The sequence below is a fragment of the Amblyomma americanum genome, chromosome 8, assembly GCF_052857255.1.
Source record: "Amblyomma americanum isolate KBUSLIRL-KWMA chromosome 8, ASM5285725v1, whole genome shotgun sequence".
Classification (NCBI taxonomy): Eukaryota; Metazoa; Arthropoda; class Arachnida; order Ixodida; family Ixodidae; genus Amblyomma; species Amblyomma americanum.
Genome location: NC_135504.1, coordinates 13299361 through 13318123, shown reverse-complemented (window position 1 = coordinate 13318123; position 18763 = coordinate 13299361). Strand labels below are relative to the sequence as shown.

Below are 18763 nucleotides of genomic sequence, written 5' to 3'. Positions count from 1 at the left end.
GAACATTTTCGCTCGCGCCAGCACTTCACCGCGACTCGCCGGAAGTCGATAAAGCGTCGCCATTTTAGGTTTTCACAAACACCGCGGTTGGTGGAATCACATTTATCTCACGTCCGTACCTCGTAGACGACACCCAAAAGGTCAGTTTCCAGCTTGCACGATCCTAATGACTTGTAATTGCATTACCGATCGCTTCTAGCGGCCCTTCTGTGCTTAACGCGCGGTTTAATTGAGTAGTTATGTGGTCAGAGTGAAAAAGCATGGCTTCCATCCGTTTGAACTAGCCGGTGTTCTTCGCATTTCCACACCTTTGCCGGTTGTAACAAACTGAAGTTAACTCTTGTTACCTGCATCGGAATAAATTTTATTAAACCACGCATGTCTAGGCGCTGATCGCATTCGGGAGCCTGGTGATCGTGCCTCCAATTGAGGCGCTTGATCAAGCGCGGTTTTTCACGAGGGCGTTTCACTGTCACGAGCTGCTGTCCGCGGAAACACCCAACTTTTCTTTATTTTTTTTCTGCTCGCCGATGTGCTACGCGTGAAGATGACCTCATCGGCACCTGAAAAGCGAAAAAATGTGCGTGCACTTCCCTGCCATTGCAGCTGTGCGTCACACCATATGCAGTATGTGAGGACATCGGCGTGCAGTATATTTATGCCGTGAGGTACCGAACTTTTTTTTTTTTGAAGCGATGTTTAGTGCCTCAGGGCATAGAAACCATGAAGTGAGAGATGAGTAAGATGCTTAAATAAATGAAAAAAGGTGGGCTGGTTTGATGAAATCAAGAAGTGAACGATGATATGGACCCTGTGTCCAGGTACCGAACTTGCTCGGCGCTTAGCCGTGACTGCGCGCGCTTTTTTTTTTCTTTACAGAAACTGAGTTGTGAGCTTCGTGAAATCATTGCGCAACAAGTGGTGTCTCATCTGACGCGAATCCTGAGCTCGTTTTTGAAGCTGAAAGAGAAATCTTGTGCGCGCCGGTGCCAAATCGAACCACTTCCGTAGTCGAGTCCACTCGCGGCAAGAAGCCTGTGATCTTTTTCTTTCTTTTTTCTTTTTCCGCCTCCGTCGTTTGTCTTGTCGAAGTGACGCATACGGGGAAGCTACTTTTTACTCGCTTTTTTTATTCTCTCCAACACTCAGAGGTGTCTTTTTGCCCACCGCTACAGTGCAACAGCAGCTTTTCTTTTCAAAGCGTCGTGGATGAGTTCTGGCTTTTGTTCGCCTTTGCTACCTTCGCGTCAAAGTTGTCATCGCAGACAGTCTGCGAAGTTAGGTAAAAAAAAAAAAAAAGAAGCAAGCTGGAAAATATCTTTCTTTTTTTTCTTGCTCGGCAAGGAAATTTGAAACGTAGTAGGCTGGAGCGAAAGGTTGCTCTCTGCGGCAAAGCAGGTTGGAAGGAAACAGACCGAGCGACGTCCAAAAAGCGAACTTTGTAATACGTTATCTGGCTTCGTCGCACGGAAAAGTTGAGCGAGCCGTGGTTTTTTAACTCGTGCATTCCTGAAATTTCTGGGCCCCGTTGGATGGGCTCCAGTTCCTGCGCCCGCGTTGCTCAAGCCTCAGGTCTGTCGAGGAAACACCGCGCTGCATAATCGGTCGAAAATAGGCCCTATTCCGTCGTTGGAAAGCTGGTTCTGCGGTCGGTTCGTTAAATAGCAACCATCTCGCGTCCCAGATAAGATTTCATATTTTTTGACGCGGTGTAGGCGTTAATGACATAATTCCTGTTTGCTGCGTCAGGTACCTTATTTTATAGCCAGTCCTTTTTCCTTGCCTTTTTATCCTCGGAGGTAGGATAAAAATGTAAATTCTAATGTAAACAGGGGAATAATAGGATGAGGACATTGTTTGCTTGAGGTTTTCTATGACACTTGGATACTGCACTCATGCCTCAACGTTACAGTTCTGAACGGCATCCTTAATGTGGTCTCCTATCGTGCTTGCAAACAAGTTTGAAATTAAAACACAGTAATTCTGCTGAAAGCAGCTGGACGCGATGATCGATTTTTGCAAGTCACAGCATTTTTTTTTTTTAAATTGGTTTTGGGGGGAAAGGAAATGGCGCAGTATCTGTCTCATATATCGTTGGACACCTGAACCGCGCCGTAAGGGAAGGGATAAAGGAGGGAGTGAAAGAAGAAAGGAAGAAGGAGGTGCCGTAGTGGAGGGCTCGGGAATAATTTCGACCACCTGGGGATCTTTAACGTGCACTGACATCGCACAGCACACGGGCGCCTTAGCGTTTTTCCTCCATAAAAACGCAGCCGCCGCGGTCGGGTTCGAACCCGGGAACTCCGGATCAATAGTCGAGCGCCCTAACCACTGAGCCACCGCGGCGGGGCGTCACAGCATTGAACCCTATTTCCGGGACTTAATCTTTTCGTGGTGCCTTGTTTGCAGTCTGTAAATTAGTTTAGTGTGAGTAACAAATTTTGACGCTTTGCTGTGGGGTCAAGTCTGAACTCTGTGAATGGCATGTATGGTAATTTATGTGGCAGTCTCCAAACTTGATTCATACATAACATGACAGTTGGTGAGGTGCTTCATTTGAAATTCAGCGCTTGCTTTTATGGATTCCCAAATGCTGCCCTCTGCAATGACATTTAACCCAACGCAGTACATCATAGTCTCATCACTCGAGTCAGAACGTGTGCTTGTGTGTGATATGCTCCTGCTTTTCATGCGTGAAATTGGGCAGGCAAATCATTTGTCTGCTTGGGGTGCGTCCAAATGCTGATTCAGTTGGCAAGTTGAACTCAATCTTTCAGCCACCTGTTGAGAGTTTTGTATGCTTAATAAAGTGCGGATGTTTTTTGTGATTACATTGGCTCGTTAACAACCTTTTTGTGGTGGTAAATGTTGCATGTGCCCAGGTCAGTGTGACCCAAAAAGCAGAACTGAAGGCTCTGGCCACACAGTCTTTTCCGCAAATCGCTGTTGCTCTACGGCGCACAAATAGTCCACTGTAATAGCCCCCTTTGTTTTGTAAACATATAGCACATTGTTGGGTGAGTCGGTTCATTATCATATAGGTAACTGAGCAAACATAAACAAGTATATGGGGGTACATAAGCACAGACTCACAACTGAATTTAATTCGGAATAGCACATTTTTTATACCTCCAGCTGGTGTCAAAGGCCCTGTCTCCTGAAAAATCCAGTGTTGGCGTAGTCGGCATTGTGAGTGAAAAATCCATCATGACTCTGGCAGGTGGTGCCCAGAGAGCAACCTAGTAGGCAGGTGAGCCACCTAGGCCATGTGACTTCGCAGCGTCATCACAACCTGCCCTCTGGATAGTGAGCAAACTGCCCACCATGGCAGGTGGAAGTTAAATTAATGATTGGTCGCTCAGGAAGTGCAACCTGGGCCCACAAGGCCCACTGCTAGGAGCACCTGCCATCGCAGGGCAGTTGCGCGTCGATAAACCACTGCGCCACGAGGAGTAGGAGGGCTCCCAGGGATGTATGAATGCAAAGTAAAGAATGACCTTTTGCATATATGGGAATTAAACCATTACGCTATTGTGTCATACCCTTAATGCGGAGCTTAAGTGTCCCCTCAAATTTTTTTTCTCCAGTTGTGCATTTAAATGGAGCAATTTGGGAGATTTCAGGAAGTGTGGATTAGAAAAGTGCGCAGCGGAACTTGTGACTGCACGGGCACTGTATTGAGCGGCCGTTGTTATCTCGCTTTATCTAATCTTGTATTGCCTTCCCTCCCATAGGTCCATGAACAAGTATATGATATCCGCTGTCACACACATCCATAGTCATTCCTTTTTGGCATGTTATTTCAGCCAGGAGTGTATGCATTGTTTCTGTGAAGCTTTTGTTTAAACGAAAATACACCATCATATTGGGTGCATAGCTTTTTTTCTGGCCGTGTGAGGGCAAGTTCGTGGCCGCTGCTTTGAAAAATTAGACACACCCGGTGGATTATCTTTCTCTGAAGGAAGGTGGAGGATGGCTGCTGGGTTCGGTGCCTTGGACAAGTGTCAGTTTGAAAATCTATACACCCAGTCAGTTCAGCTTGTCTCATATTGCTCAGCGGCGCTTAGATACACGGACGGAACACAAAACACGACGACATAGGCGCTTAACTTCAACTTTGCTCCAGCAGGCCGCCGAACCTTGACGTTTGGTAAGCTTAACCCAAGTAACCGAGCTTACCCGAGTTACTCGGGTAAGCTCGGTTTAGTTCAGAGGAGCGTTGCACAAGCTGCAGCCAATGGGAGGAAGCTTGGGTAAATTCGGAGGAGCGTTGCGGCATTTGTAGCCAATGGGAGGCAGGCGGCAGTTAAAATAATGATTGGTCGCGAGATGTTGCTCATGAAGAGCAACGTGGGTTGCATAATCCTTACCAGTGGCTGTGATAGAAACAGCCACTGCACTGGTAGTGGTATGAGGACTGTTCTGGGCCTATGAATGTTAAGTAGAGAATGACCAATTCTGCATATTTCGGCATTAACCCACTAATTCTGTCGCGTCATACCCTTATGGCGGAGCTTGAGTGTCCTCTCCAATTTGAGAATGAACACCTGCTTTCGCACGTCCTCTCGGTTTAACTACGTTAAACCCCTACCACTTTTCAGTCCTGCAGAGAATGATCGCAAAACATGCTGCATACTTTATGGCTGGTTGAAACGTTGCACTGGCTGACAACAACACACCCAAAGATTGCCCTTCGTTTTGCCATTATTGTACTGAGGGTAAAGCAGTGACGGCTTGGTTTCGCAGGAGAATTTTTCCCATTGTGCTTGTCCTTCACGCATGCGCTCATGAAAGCTGGCTCTGCTCGTAGACGAACAGCGGCCATGGCTGACGACCAGGAACAGCAGACTAAACCTGTGGTGGAGGACGATGAGGACCACCCCAACTACAAGCCGCCCGCGGCCAAGACCCTCAAGGACATTGTCGAGGCCGACAAGGAGGACCCCTCGCTGCAGAAGTACAAGGAGACGCTGCTAGGGGCTGCCACTGCGGAAGCCATTGTTGTGGGTGGGTGCCTGCTGTGCCTGCACGTGTTTTGCTGCTGCGTGGAAAAATCGAGCGACATTCACTGAAAACATCAGACAAATCTTAGAGCTTAGGTGCTCTGAAACACATTTCAGAGTAGCACACAAGAGTGCAGGAGGATGGGAAACATTTCTTGTGTGAATCTTTTGAAGTGAGGGCCAGTTTTACTGTACTAGAGACAAAAATTACGATGCAGCATTATTCGCTGTACATGATGGCAACTTTTTGTGCCAATGAAAAGAAAGCTGCACGGGCAGAGCGTCGTGTAACGGTGTCACTCTGCCAGTAGTTGGCTGCAGGACGGCCACCCGGCCTGTTGTGCAGTTGCTGTGCTCTGTCGCTGGTGTAGCTGGCGCCATCTGTGGAAGCTTCTCATAACCTAAGTGGTAATCAAAGCACCTGTTTTTGGCGCGACTCTCAAATGTTTAAAATATGCAGTTGTGCTGCAGATAGGTCCTAAATATCGAGTACTGCCAATATACTGTGCAAGTAATGTCGTTCTTCATCTCTGACGAAGTGGGACAAAAATAACTGCAATATTCGTAAAAAAAAAAAGAAGCAGTTTGGCAGGTACCGCTTGCAGGTATTCGGGTATGCATTTTATCTCTGGCATGTTTATTGCGTAGTCAAGTAGATGTTGTGGACGGCACTTTAAGCTCAGTTCCATGGAGCTGCTTAACATAGTTGCGTTGCTTTATGTTGTGCAGAACCAGACAACCCGAACCGTGTGCTTGTGAAAAAGCTGGTCCTGGTGGTTGAAGGGCGGCCGGATGTTGTCCTTGACCTCACAGGTATGTTCCCACTTCACTTCCTTCCGCTTATGGGGGGGGGGGGGGGGGGGGGGGCATTGGTGTCTGTGTGGACGGGTCGGCAAATGCATGGTATTGCATCTTGTACTTGCATGAGGTGTTCTAGGTAACGAGCACCAAGGTGTTTCGAAGAAAATTTGATTCTCATTTTTTTCCGGATTGAAGCAGCAACAACAGAAGCTGTACAGATAAAGTGCAGCAAACCAAGGCATTGGTGGAAAAAAAAATAATTAAAATAAGCAACACGTATGCTGACTAATGAACACACAGGTCTTAATTACTACGCGAAAATGGGTGGGAAAGAGAGGAAAGCACGCCTGAGGCAGTCTAGCACGTGTTTTTGTGAAGTGTGTTCATAAGCAGGAAGCAGTCTTTTTTTTTGTGTGTGTGAAATTTTGGAGCAATAATGGCACGGTTTATTTGTAATATAACATAAGCTGCAAATATGCAGGACATCTCATAGCTTTTTTTTTTTTTTTTGTGGGCATGACTGCTCATTGCAGGGCAAAGTATTGTACTATAGTTGTCACCAGCAGGTAATAATATTATTGTGTTGTTGTTTGCATGTAGAGGACCTGGAGCAGATCAAGAAGCGCACTTTCATTGTTAAGGAGGGCATCCAGTACCGAATTCGGATCGAGTTCTTTGTGCAGCGCGAGATTGTCACAGGGCTCAAGTACGTCCAGAAGATCTACAGGCATGGACTCCAGGGTGAGCGGGCGGCTTTCTGTTCTTCGCTTGACTAGCCGCGCTCAAGTTGTCGGCAGTAAAATCCTTTTCTAGGGGGTGCACGATTCCTTCTCACATCCTCCCCATCGGAAGCAAGGGGATCTAAAATTAAATTTGCTGATTGTAGCTCGGTAGGCTTTCAGCTCGCTGAAAACACAGAGTTCTTTAATCATGCCAGAGGGTGGCTCCTCCTATGAACAGCGGTGTTGACTATCAGTGGCATCTTGCAACTACCATATTTTCTGGTGTATAAGTTGCTTTTTTTTTCTTCCTGCAATTTTCATTCGTGCTTCTTATGATAACGGTGTGTATTATACTGTTGCGCAACTTGTATATACGGAGAAAAATGATGCGCCACCACGTGTCATCTTTCTCTTTTCCCAGTAACTGTGTTTGAAAAGAAAATGGAAAAGTGGAATAAGTCGCGTTGATTTTAAATGTTGCCTTATCGATAAAATCACATAGTCTTGCCCCAGCCGATCTAAATGCGGCACCGGCGCGCACTCTCTGCCACCACCACATCCAGTCTGGTCAGATTCTTGCAAGTTTTGATTGCGGCAAGAGTTCCGCAGCCTCACCTCAGTTTTACATATTGTCTTCACTCGTGCTCATGTTGTGCCTTGTCCTTGCTAAACTTCAAGCTACCTGCAAGGCGAAAGAGCTGTGATGCATGATGCAAGTTGTATGCCGTTGAACCAGGAAGCAGGGAGGAAGTTTGACATAAGTGAAAAAAATTCGTTGGAGGCACTTAGATATCTCTTAACTGCGGGAAAGCGAAAGCTCTTTGCGACTCATTGCACTGATTTGAATTTGGTGCGCTTGAATTCATTTCACGGCAGAGGAGATGAGCAGCTTGCGTGAGCGTGGCACCACGTGACCAGGGTCACGTGCCTAGGTAGGTCATGTGACTTAGGTGGCGATGTAACGGACTGATGGTCATCGCGAGGTCGCGTGACCGGACGGACGGTCACAGCGAGTGTGAGCCATTAAAGGCTTTCGCCTTGAAGGGACAGTGAGGAAAACTCTTATCAAATTTTTTTTGTTAGCAAAATCTGATAGTTCGGCATTTCATGGCTTTGTTGCAGTTTGTCCGGGAGCGAAAGATGCGTTTACTTCAAAGAAATTTGGATTTGAAGTTGAAAAAGTTTTTCCCACCGCTCCGATTCTAACTCGAGAACTCTATGACGTCACGGCGAACTCTTATGACGTCATAGGACGGAGTGACGTGAACGTGACGTAAACGCAGACTCCGTGATTTCTGCCGACTGGCGGTGCGGTCTAGTAGCAGCCGAAATGAAAGCTACTGCCGCCGCACGTTGAAGGCATCTATTAGGGGTCACTACCGTCGCTTTGTTTACGTTTGCACTGGTGTCTTGCCAGCGTTACGATGGATCCCATTCCCGAACCTGACGATGAAGTTCTCTCAAAAACTCCGGCCTGCATATCAACAACCTCAGCCCCACAGAGTGTGCGATACTTTTGAGGGAGCACGGTTAGGTTAGGTGCTGGCGGGTCGTTTCCCCCTTCCGCCGTGAGCAGCCGTTGCAAATTAAATATCATAACCCCAGTGCGGGGAGTCGCGGAGGCCCAGGACAAGGTCGGCGTGTCGCGCCCATCGGAGGCTGGCCGGGGCTTTGGGGCCAACGGATTGTGATTCCTTGAACTGCGCGGTTGCACAGTGCAGCAGGCGGCATCAAGGTCTCCCACGGTTGCAAGGACCAGGTTATTTATTTATTTTTTTGCCACAAAAGACGGATGGGTGCTCAAGGGCGCCCGCGTTAAAAAGTTGGCGGCTTGAAAGTAAAGCCAACGCATGACGCTTCAATGGCTTCTGCGCGTTTCCGGACGTACGGGGTCCACTGGATCGGGCTCTCTCGCCCACTTGCATGTACCTTCAGATGTGTACTGTGAATGGATTAAATTAGCCGAAAGCTCGAAAAGAACAGCTCCGCCCAACTGCCGAAGCTATTAAATGACGTCACAACGCGCACCTCGCCGCGGAGCCGAATCGATCTGGCCGGGCTGGCGCGCTCGGCACGAAATAGAGACATGCTCCAAGTCCCCGCCAGTGCGGTCAGAGTGCGCCGAAGCTGCTGAATGCATCGGCGGTCAAGCGCAGTTGGAGTATAGAGGGTCTTGCTTTGGCCGACGGCATGTCACCGTGCAGCGCGCTCGCGCGCGTTACGCTGGAGTATAAACGCGCCTAAACAGAGCCTGCGCTTAACCGCTAACCAACGTATTCGGTGGCGGCGTCTATGGGAGCCACTGAAACCCCCCGCCCACTCACTGAATAATAAAAAAAAACGTTTGCTGAGGCTCGGAACCGAACCAGGGCCTTTGGCGTTTGAGGCGGAGACGCTACCACTCCGTTCCGACGGCTCAAGAATTAACCATGAATGCACTAGTGAATGCACTCTTCCGATGCAGAAGTCTCCGTGCTTTCGCTACGTATATCCTGGCCTAACACAGCTAGGCCATCAGCAGTTTTTCTTAACTGCCTTGTACCTTGTCTCCCGTCCCTAATAAACGATTTCCGCTAAGTAGTTTGAAGTTGACTGGCACAGCCGGGAATGTTTCGCCGTGCGTGCATGAAAAGACACAAGTGCTCTTTATACTGCGAACTGCCTTGTATGATCGCCGACCATCATGCCATCATAGTTTCTCATCGACCGTGGCGATCATGCAACCAGCCTTAAACCTTCAAAGGTTAACTAGCACTTGAAGCGGCACTTGGAGATCCCATCTTTCAACTCTCCTACTATCTGCACGTGGTAGCGATTGTGGCTCGGCTTGAGCCAGCGAGCAGGCCTGTGCATTTTCCTTTTCTTTCTTCCTGGCAACAACAGACAGACAGACAGACTTGGAGTTCCTCTGCTGTTCGGCGCTTGTAAATCGAGGCGCGTCAAAAGCAAACCCACGGGGCACGCAAAGCTCATAGACGCGAAGTGCCATAACAAATCGAAACTCTCCTGGCTGCCTGTGGTGCCGCCAAGCATCAGTTTTCTTTGCTTCCAACATTGAGGTTGTCTTTTATCTGTCTTCCTTGTTTGATAAAATTGCACTATCGGTTTTAAAACAAAACTTACTTCAATATTGAACTGCGCAACCTTCTTTTTTCAGCCTCAGAGATTCGCGGCCTCCATGTAGGAAGGAAAATTCCTCCTAGGTGGCGTCTCTTATCCTATGACGTCATCACGCTTGTACTTGCGAGATTGGCCTGTGGCGGCGATACCTGTATTTTGGTTCTTGCTATTTTCTTCCTTACAAGAGCTTTGTTTTCAGTAAGAGTGGCATTTTTGTGATCAGGAGCTGGTATTCTATCAACACAAGCCAACTTCAATTTCTCCTCAGTGTCCCTTTAAATATGATCCGGGACTGGCGCAAAGACACCAGCGCTCTCGTCGATGAGGCCAACACGAAAGGCAGACCACGGAGAGAAGGCACGCTGGCCAGAGCTCGAGGATCGTTGCTGCCCACAGCATCTGTAGCAGGCGGGCATTTTTGTTGTGCTCTGTAACTGAGGGGTCCTTGGAGCGTTTTTGTAGAGGTCACCGAGTGAACAGGGTGTCTTATACACTGATGCAACTTAAACGTGATTGTTTCCCGGAAATATTGTCGTTTGCAATGGGGGGTGACTTACCGTATTTACGCGATTGTAAGTCGACTCGAATGTAAGTCGGCCCCCCCAAATCGCATGTCCGAAAAAAAAAAAAAAAAGTTGACGCGAATGTAAGTTGACCCCCCAATTGCATGGCCGAAAAAAAAAACACCGGTGTAGCGCTTCAAAAACGAAAATTTATTGCATAGATGGGCTATTCATCCTCACTTGAGTCATCTTCAGTGGTACTGCTGTCATCGTCGTCGCCGCTGCGATCCCACAGCACATCGTCCTCCATGGAAAGCCCGCACTTCCTAAATGACCGCACCACGACATCGCGTGGAACGGCCGCCCAAGCGGAAATCACCCACCCGCACACAGCCGCCAGGGAGGCTCTCTTCACGTGCCCCGTTAGCGTAAGTTCCCGCCCTTCTGCCGCCAGCCACTTGTTGTATTCACGCCGGAGCAAGTCCTTGAATGGCTTGTTAATGCCAACGTCTAGCGGCTGCAGCCGCCCCGTCAGACCGCCGGGAATCACCAGCATATCTGTATCTTCTTTTCGGAGCTCTGCCTTCACTTTCGCGGTTAGGTGGCCGCGAAATGAGTCCAGCACGAGGAGGTTCGGATTGCGATTTTTGAGGGATGCCCCTGGCCTCAAAAGCCACACCCGACGGTACCAATCAATAACTAAGTCGTCCGTCATAAAGCCTTTTTCGTTCACTCGCACAATCACACCTTTCGGGAACATTTCCTTTGGCATAGTTTTTCTTTTGAAGATGATGTGCGGTCAGAGCTTTGTGCCATCTGCCAAGCATGATAGCATAACAGTGAACCGAAGTTTCTCGTTTCCTGTCGTGAGAAGCTTAACCTCGCGAGCTCCCCTCACGCTCACTGTTGTGTTGCTCGTCATGTCGAAGTAGACGGCAGTCTGGTCCGCATTGCCGATTTGGCTGAGCAGTTATCGCCGCGAGTCGCGGAGCTTGAGGTAGTGTCTATGGAAGGCGAGAACTTTCTCCTCGTAAGCAACAGGCAGCTTCTGGCATACACTAGTGCGCTGACGAGGAGAGGCCAGCCCTCTTCATAAATTTCGTAGCCCAAGCCCTGCTGGCTTTGAAGTCTGTTCGGAGTATTCCAGCTTCCGCAGCAAAGACCCGGGCTTGTTGCGTGATCATTTCGCATGTCACTGGAAGGGAGCGATCACGTATTTCGGTGACATATGCTGCAAGCTCGACCTCCAGCTCCAGAAAGCGTCCCGACTTCGGCCCACGGAAACCTCTTCGCTTGGAGTCGCAATAGAAAATTTTGTCTCGCTGCTTCCGCCACTCCCGCACCAACCGTTCAGAAACGTCGAACTTGCGGCCCGTCGCGCAGTTGTTGGTTTCTTCGGCGTAAATGATGGCCTCCCTCTTGAACGCTGCAGTGAATGAGCGCCGAATGCTTTTCGAACCTGGAGAGCTCATGGCGAAGCACGCGGCCGGCAGTCGAGTCAAAAGCACCAACTCCAAGCACCACGAAACAAAGAGTGATCGGTGTCGGGGCATCGGCTCTTCCAGCAAACATCGGCATTCCCCAGAAGCGCCGCTGTTACGTATTGCGCAACCAACTGAAATAGCGGCTCTTCCATCAGCTAGCGACATTCCCGGGCGCTGGCGCAGACTCCGCGATTGGAACAGCGGAACAGCGGCCCTTCGCGCGAGTGAAATGAAATGAAATTGGTTTTGGGGGAAAGGAAGTGGCACAGTATTTGTCTCAAATATCGGCGGAAACCCAGTTGTAAGGGAAGAGATAAAGGAGGGAGTCAAAGAAGAAAGGAAGAACGAGGTGCCGTAGTGAAGTGCTCCCGAATAATTTCGACCACCTGGGGATCTTTAACCTGCTGTACTGACATCGCACAGCACACGGGCGCCTTTGCGTTTCACTTCCATCGAAACGCTGCCGCCGCGGTCGGGTTCTAACCCGGGTATCCTGTTCAGTAGCACTGAACCATCGCGGTGGGTAACGGTGTGCGCAGTAAAAATAAAAAAATGAAAAATCCTGGCCAAAAAGCCCGCAGAATACCTGAATGCTACGCTTGGAGCCGTAGAGCAAACAAAAACTTCTAACATCGCAGTAGCGTTCCTGATAGATTGTTTTTCTTGCTTTTATTGGCAGTTCAAGGTTTCGTTTCGATTGTAAGTCGACCCCCCCACTTCGGAATTTTAAATTTCAAAAAAAGGGTCGACTTACAATCGTGTAAATACGGTATACACAGGGGCAACTTGTAGACCGGAAAATACGGCGTGTTCATGTTTTGAGCAGCACTGAGCAGTTCTTCAGAACACCACAAATAGTCTGACGCGGAGAGCACGGTTGCTGTTGGGCATGCAAATTGCTTATCTGCAATAGATAGTGTTCTTGGTTCTGTGTTTAGGGGAATCCCTCTAGGTGGAGTAGGTTTGTGTAATAAGGGAGTATTACTCAGTAGCATCAGCAGTGTCGTATGGCTGCAAGGGAAAGCTATAGACCTTTCACAGGAACTTCGTACTTGAAGAAAAATTCGTTCTGGTCCGGGATTTGAAACCGGGACCACCTCCTCTTCATGGCAGTCGCTCTACCAACAGATCTAACCAGGATGCGTAGCAGATGGTAAGGCGAGAGCGAATTGTTTAACAAACAATTGGTAAAGGTGTTGGCCCAGTGTTGAGGGGAATCCCCCAAGGTGGAGTAGATTTGCAATAAGAGAGTAATTACTCATTGGCATCCACCCAAGCACGGCCAGAAGCTCCATTTGCACACACCCAAGTTTCTTGTCCTTTGGCCATTCTCAGAACATACGCTTTGCACTTGTGTGCTTTCCCATGGCAGACAGCGTTGTCTGCACGCTGTAGGCACAAGACAGAAGCTCTGTCACCTTGAGTTGCACAAGTGTTTTCTCGCCAGTATTGCGTTTTTCTTGTTCTAGCATTACATAGACCTACGCCACCACATGGCTGCACCTTCGCGCATGGCTTCAGGTGCCTCGATGCGCACCATCCGCACTGGCGGGGTGGCGGGGAGTACACATGCGCACATCGGCCACCACAACAACAAAGCTCAGAAGTAATAGATTGTCTTTATGCTTGCTTGCTATTGCATATGCAGCTGCAAAAAAAATGGATAGTAAACACGCCGAAATAAAAGTCAAAGTAGCCAGGGAGTCGGACTGAAATTTCCATCAACAGGCGGAGTCATAAAGTAGTCAGTTTGGTGCAAAGTAGCCATCAACGGCAACCCTGGTGGGGAGCCATCACAGGGCATTTGTGCAGGTAAAACTGTTGCGGCCGACAATCACAACAGCCAAGAAGTCTACGAAATTTGAGAGAACCGTGTTGCTCCTGCCAGCAAAAAAAAAAAAAAAAATAGTCGGGAGACACTGATGTAAGACTTTTTCGCGAAATAGAAATGGGCTTGAGCTAAGTCCACTGCTTCAGCTTTGCTTTTCAGTGTGTTTGGCTATTATGTTTTCCAGCTTGTATGTACCATTTTTGCTGCTGGGTCCTGAAGAAAGCGATAGTAGGGTTTTACTCTGTTATTGTTGTAAGAAATTGCGTTCATCTTGCATAATTTTCACATTAATAAGGTGCCTAGATGTGTGTACCGAACCTAAGAATATAAGTCGATCCCTCCTCAAGAGTGTCAGGCAGTGAAAGCCCACATTGTATGTGGCTCTATTGCTGAGACTTTCTTCCTCATGCGAAGGAAGCCAATAGTCCACATGTCCGAGCTAAGGCCTGTGTAAAACATGTCATACAGCTTTGGCTGACTTGGTTGGATCATTGTGAAATCTTTTCTCAGCACGTGGTTTGCATTGCAAAATTGCATAGACATTTCGCACAGCTATTTCTGCCACTGCCAGCTGCCTGGTTAAGTTGAAGCAAAAAGGGTTTTTAATTGGTGCAGAAAAAGAGATGCATCTACTAGTGGTCGTGTATTTACCCGAGTAGAGATGTAATGAATGGTGAAAAAAAACAACCTAGGACATAGCAAGGGAAGAGCCAAGATGGTGCTCAACAGCAGCCATGTCATTCTCTCTCTTTGTATACTTGGCATTTTTCCTTGCGTCTAATTAACACCTTGCAGTTTCTGTTCTGCTTATCTGAGACACTGAACTAGGTTCAGAACTGCATGGTCAACGGTTGTGTGTGCATAAAACTTGTCTGATCATTGTCCGATGTCTCTCTTTCTCCATGCAACATGCGCAGTCGAGAAGATGAACCAGATGGTGGGCTCATATGCGCCCAAGAAGGAGATCCAGTCGTTCACGACACCCCAGGAGGACATGCCAGCTGGCATGCTTGCCCGCGGCCAGTACACCGTGAAGTCGCTTTTCACCGACGACGACAAGCATGAGCACCTGAAGTGGGAGTGGACCTTCGAGATCAAGAAGGACTGGGACTAGATAATCTAGACTCTCCCGTTGTCCTCTCTCTCCTCTTCCGCCGTCGACCGTATACGACAGAGTGTGACTGCTCCGGACTGCGCCTCTCCGCGATTTTGGCTGCCCCGGCCAGTGGCAACATGCGCACTTGTTGCGAGGCTTATTCCGCAGTCAGATTTTGTACGAATTTGTTTCTGATTGCCTTTTACGCATCATGTAAAGCTGGGGCATATGTGGTAAGTTCCTTTTGGCTTGCATTGGTGACTGTGCTTCCATATGTGTGACCAGTGATGAGAACCGGAATGGGGTGGAAAAACAATATCTGCTACAGGGTGATGCTGGGATCCAGTGATGTCATCATTACCAGTGCGTTTTTAATTGTCGCTGTCAGGTAGAAGGTTGTGGGTTGTTGTTGAAGCAGCTGTGTTGAACCCCAAAAATAGTTGCAGGTTTCCTTGTGACTTGTTGATTATACGAAGGACTTGATGCTTATTATTGACAGGATCAGCTCAGTAAAAGTGCCGCAAGAAAGTCGGTGCTATTATAGCAGGCCTTCTGAGAAGCTGAGGCGAAATTCTTAGGCAGTTGTGTTGTTCTCTGCTGTCACGCCTGTGAATGTGCTCTTGCTATTTGTTTACATGGAATAGACATAGTTCGCATAGTTTTGATTCTTTTATTTGGGAAAGCATTGCGTAGTTGATGACCATGTACTTTTTGACAGTCTGTGATCAAGAGTGTTGGCATTGTGTTGCAACGATCAAAGTTTCACGTTGCTGGCTGGTTGTGTGCTAAGCAAATCTGTGTTAAAGCTCAACGTTAAGGCCACAGTGAGCTACTTAAATTTACACAGTGTATGTATGATGGCGTGTTGCAATCTTCTGGAATCTTTTTAAAAGCAGTGTTAAATTTGCGAAACGTTTGCTGACTGACTGAATGCGTAGTAACGAGTGAACATCAGTCGCTTCTGTCATCATTGAGGCTGTTTGTCAGTAAACCTGCAAATGACCTGAATGCCATTCACACTGAACCTGTGAATGCGAACGAAAACCAGTGAATGCAATAAGCGATAAATGGGATTCCCTTCGTGGCATGTTGCCACTGGCCACTTTCTTTTTCTTTTGGGAGATTGTGAGAAACGGAAGGTAGATGAGAACATTATTTCCATTCTCGATGTACATAAGGAGGCGCCGTTTCTTTGATTACATTTTTGTTGTCTTGTTTCGCAGTGCGAGTTTACTCAACCTGTGATTACTTTCCGGTCCGTATACTTTTTTTTTCATCCTGCTTGTTCTTGTGTTTTGTGTTCCTCAGTTTTTATTTAACTGGGACCCTTTTTATTTTCTTCGTTGGCCACGTTTACTCTGCGATGATGCAGGTTCACATTGTCAGAAAAATTGTGTGGGCGTTTGTTGTGGCATACCTAATTGATGGTTTTGCCGCTTGAAGCCTAAAGCATATGAAAACTGCTTTGATGCCTGGGAAGACGTGAAGAAATAGATATTTTGATAGCGTTGCAGCCTCTTGAGGTCGGGGATGCCAGTTGAATCCTATGCTGTGAAGAAACCTGGTATTCCACGCTCAACTTTTGTAAGAGGATACTAGTGTAGTACTATAACGCTTGCTGCAAAGCACACTATGCAAGACCGGTGTGGCATCTGAGAGCCTTTGTTCTTCCAGAGCCAGCCGTTGTCTTCCTAATATTTCATCTGATCTAGTTTGTACAACCTTGGAATACTATTTGCCGCATTCCAAGTCTCTTTTGTCAGCAATTATAAGTTGTTTTCAATTGCAGAATAATTGCCATACTAACGCTTTTAAACCTCTGCTGCTCTGAACTTTGTGGTTTATTTTTGCTTTACTGCCATGAAACGTTGCCAAACCGGTGTTGATTGTCCTTCAGCTTCTTGCAGGCGGTTGTATTTTGCAAGAGCGGCAGACCGCAAAAAAAAGCCGGCCAAAGGTTCCCCCCTCCTCTTTTTTTTTTCTCCCACTATTATTTGTACCCATAGCCCTCTCTGCATATTCAACAAGTTGCTCACAAAAGTTGCAAGTTTTGTGCCACGCGGTTGTTTAATAGCACACCTTACACACAGGTTACGATTCATTGACTGATAATGTGCAATGTTCTTTTTTTCACATACTACACTTATGCAGTCTGCATGTGGCACATTTTGCACTGCTGCAACAAACCTTGTTATGTGAGCGCTAAATCAAACGTTTTGTCTAAATTAGTCGTTTTCGCACGTGCCTTGGGTGTGTGTGTATCACGTAAATATGTGCCTGCACTTTCGACGTGTTTTGAGTGCACCAGTAGTGTGCAAACTGTTTTGTAATACATAAGCGGCATTGGGAGCAGTATTTCCTGTTGGCACCATTGTTGGCCGAAAGAGTGTAGAATTGAGCTAGATCAAGCCTTGCAGGACTCCCTACCATTTTGCACAAAGCTGAGAACAATGTGTGTTATACTGCTGGCAAAAGGTGCCATCCACTGCAATAAAGCGTGTGCAACAAATTTTCTGTGTATGCTTAGAACTCATTTTTGGCAAGGCCTTTTCTCTATAAAAGGTTACATGACCTTGGATCATGTAGTTCACACAACACGCTCTATCACCTAACTCGCTGCTTACTTCGTGGCATGCGAAAATAGTAGCCACTGTGTGACTACGCTGGATAGCGTAACGTGAAGCCAACAAAGGTGGCGCTTGTTGCCACAAATTCACTCCAAGGTAAGACATGTGAATCGCGAAAATTTCGTTCCGAAATCGGCTCGCTTTCGTGACCAACATTTGGAGGCTTAAGAGACGCTCGTGCCACCCATGCGAATGGAAGACAACTAATAACGCTGTGATTTAGCTCTTGAAAGAGTCTTGGCAGTTCCCTTTGCAGACACATGATGCGACGATTGTAAGTATTGAGATGCACGGACAACTGCGCAGCTGGCGCAGGAATAGTTACCCGATTCTTGGCCGATCCCCCAGTGTGGGTATGTGCCATCTTTTGATAGGCTAACAACAAGAGCGGACGCTAATAATGGCGGGCAGATTTGTCGAACTCGGCCGGGCATTAGTCAATCGTTTGAGTTAATAGCACGGTTCTTTCAAGCACCTGTTCGGAGACTGCGCGATGAGCAAAGTGACTTCGCGGCGGTGTCGGCCTCGCCATTTTCCGAAAGAATGCTATGGGCTTGACCACTTGACCCGGGAAGGTGAGCGCGTTGTGTGGAGTATGGTTTCGTTTCGTGATGTAGTACGCAAATCTTTGTGGATGCGCCTGTCGTGAATACAGTGGACGTTGTGGGTGTGCCACAACCTTGAATAAACACTAAGCGCGCATAGGCAACACCCCCTGCGCAATTCGGCGTAGGACGCTGCTAGTTTGACGCCCTGTTCTGGAAAGCCTCAAGTCTTTACCACTGTGGTCATAAGTAAAGGATTTGCACAGCACAACTTCTTTGCCAGAGAGAATTTCGCCATGATGCATGTCATACCTTGTCATAAGGCTAGAGCTCTGCATGGTACGGAGCTGTAGGTATTCCTATAGTTCTAGTGCACCATGCAAGGCATTTTTGAGCAGTCCCCGTGGGCCATTCGATCGTGCGCGCGCCTTGCTTGGAAGTTGGAGCGTGCATCAGGAGTTGGCATGAAATAAAGCAACATACATAGAAACCATGCAGTCACTTTTTTTTATCTTGTTAGAGTGAAAACTGTGTAATCATTCCGAGATAATTTTGCAGAAAGTAAAAAAATAAACAGCTACATTCCGCCGGTGGGTCCGAACCCACGGTCTCCGCGCATGTCATGCGCAACGCTGTATTTGTGTTGTGTGAAGTTTCTAAGAGCTAAGCGTGTCCACCGGCTCCACTACTGAGCATCGCGGCGGACGTGGAATGCAGATTCCACGTAGGACGTGGTCGAACGGGGAGGGTAGCAGCTCTGCAAGAGCTCTTTTATGCTGCCTGTGGTATCAAGACTGCCAGAACTATAACACTGCAGTTGTGCTGTAGAGCACACCAAAATTACTTGCCTGCGTACCCCAGTGACCTTACCAAAAACCTTGATAATCATTGTTAAGGAACTTAATTTTTAGAGGGTCGTTAGGATGTGCACGGAAAGAATCCCATCTATTAAGTCCCTCATCTCCCTACCCTTGTCTGTTATCAGAAGTTGAGTTGCATGAACCTGCTAACTAGTTCGTTACTGCAATTTT

At 47.7% G+C, this 18763-nt stretch overlaps 1 protein-coding gene across 1 annotated transcript; it reads left to right on the top strand.

Moving 5' to 3' along the window:
* The first annotated feature begins 1 nt into the window (after position 1).
* Positions 2-17069, top strand: RhoGDI (rho GDP-dissociation inhibitor). Its single transcript, XM_077633854.1, has 5 exons — positions 2-140; positions 4811-5007; positions 5733-5816; positions 6405-6545; positions 14382-17069. Exons 2-5 carry the CDS (start codon positions 4824-4826, stop codon positions 14576-14578), a joined length of 606 nt encoding a protein of 201 aa, XP_077489980.1. The 5' UTR covers positions 2-140; positions 4811-4823; the 3' UTR covers positions 14579-17069.
* Positions 17070-18763: the final 1694 nt, after the last annotated feature.

Coding starts and splice junctions, on each gene's coding strand:
- RhoGDI (XM_077633854.1), top strand. CDS start 4,824: ATGGCTGACGACCAGGAACAGCAGACTAAACCTGTGGTGGAGGACGAT. Junction 5,008..5,732: donor TGCGGAAGCCATTGTTGTGG/GTGGGTGCCTGC, acceptor TATGTTGTGCAG/AACCAGACAACCCGAACCGT. Junction 6,546..14,381: donor CTACAGGCATGGACTCCAGG/GTGAGCGGGCGG, acceptor CAACATGCGCAG/TCGAGAAGATGAACCAGATG.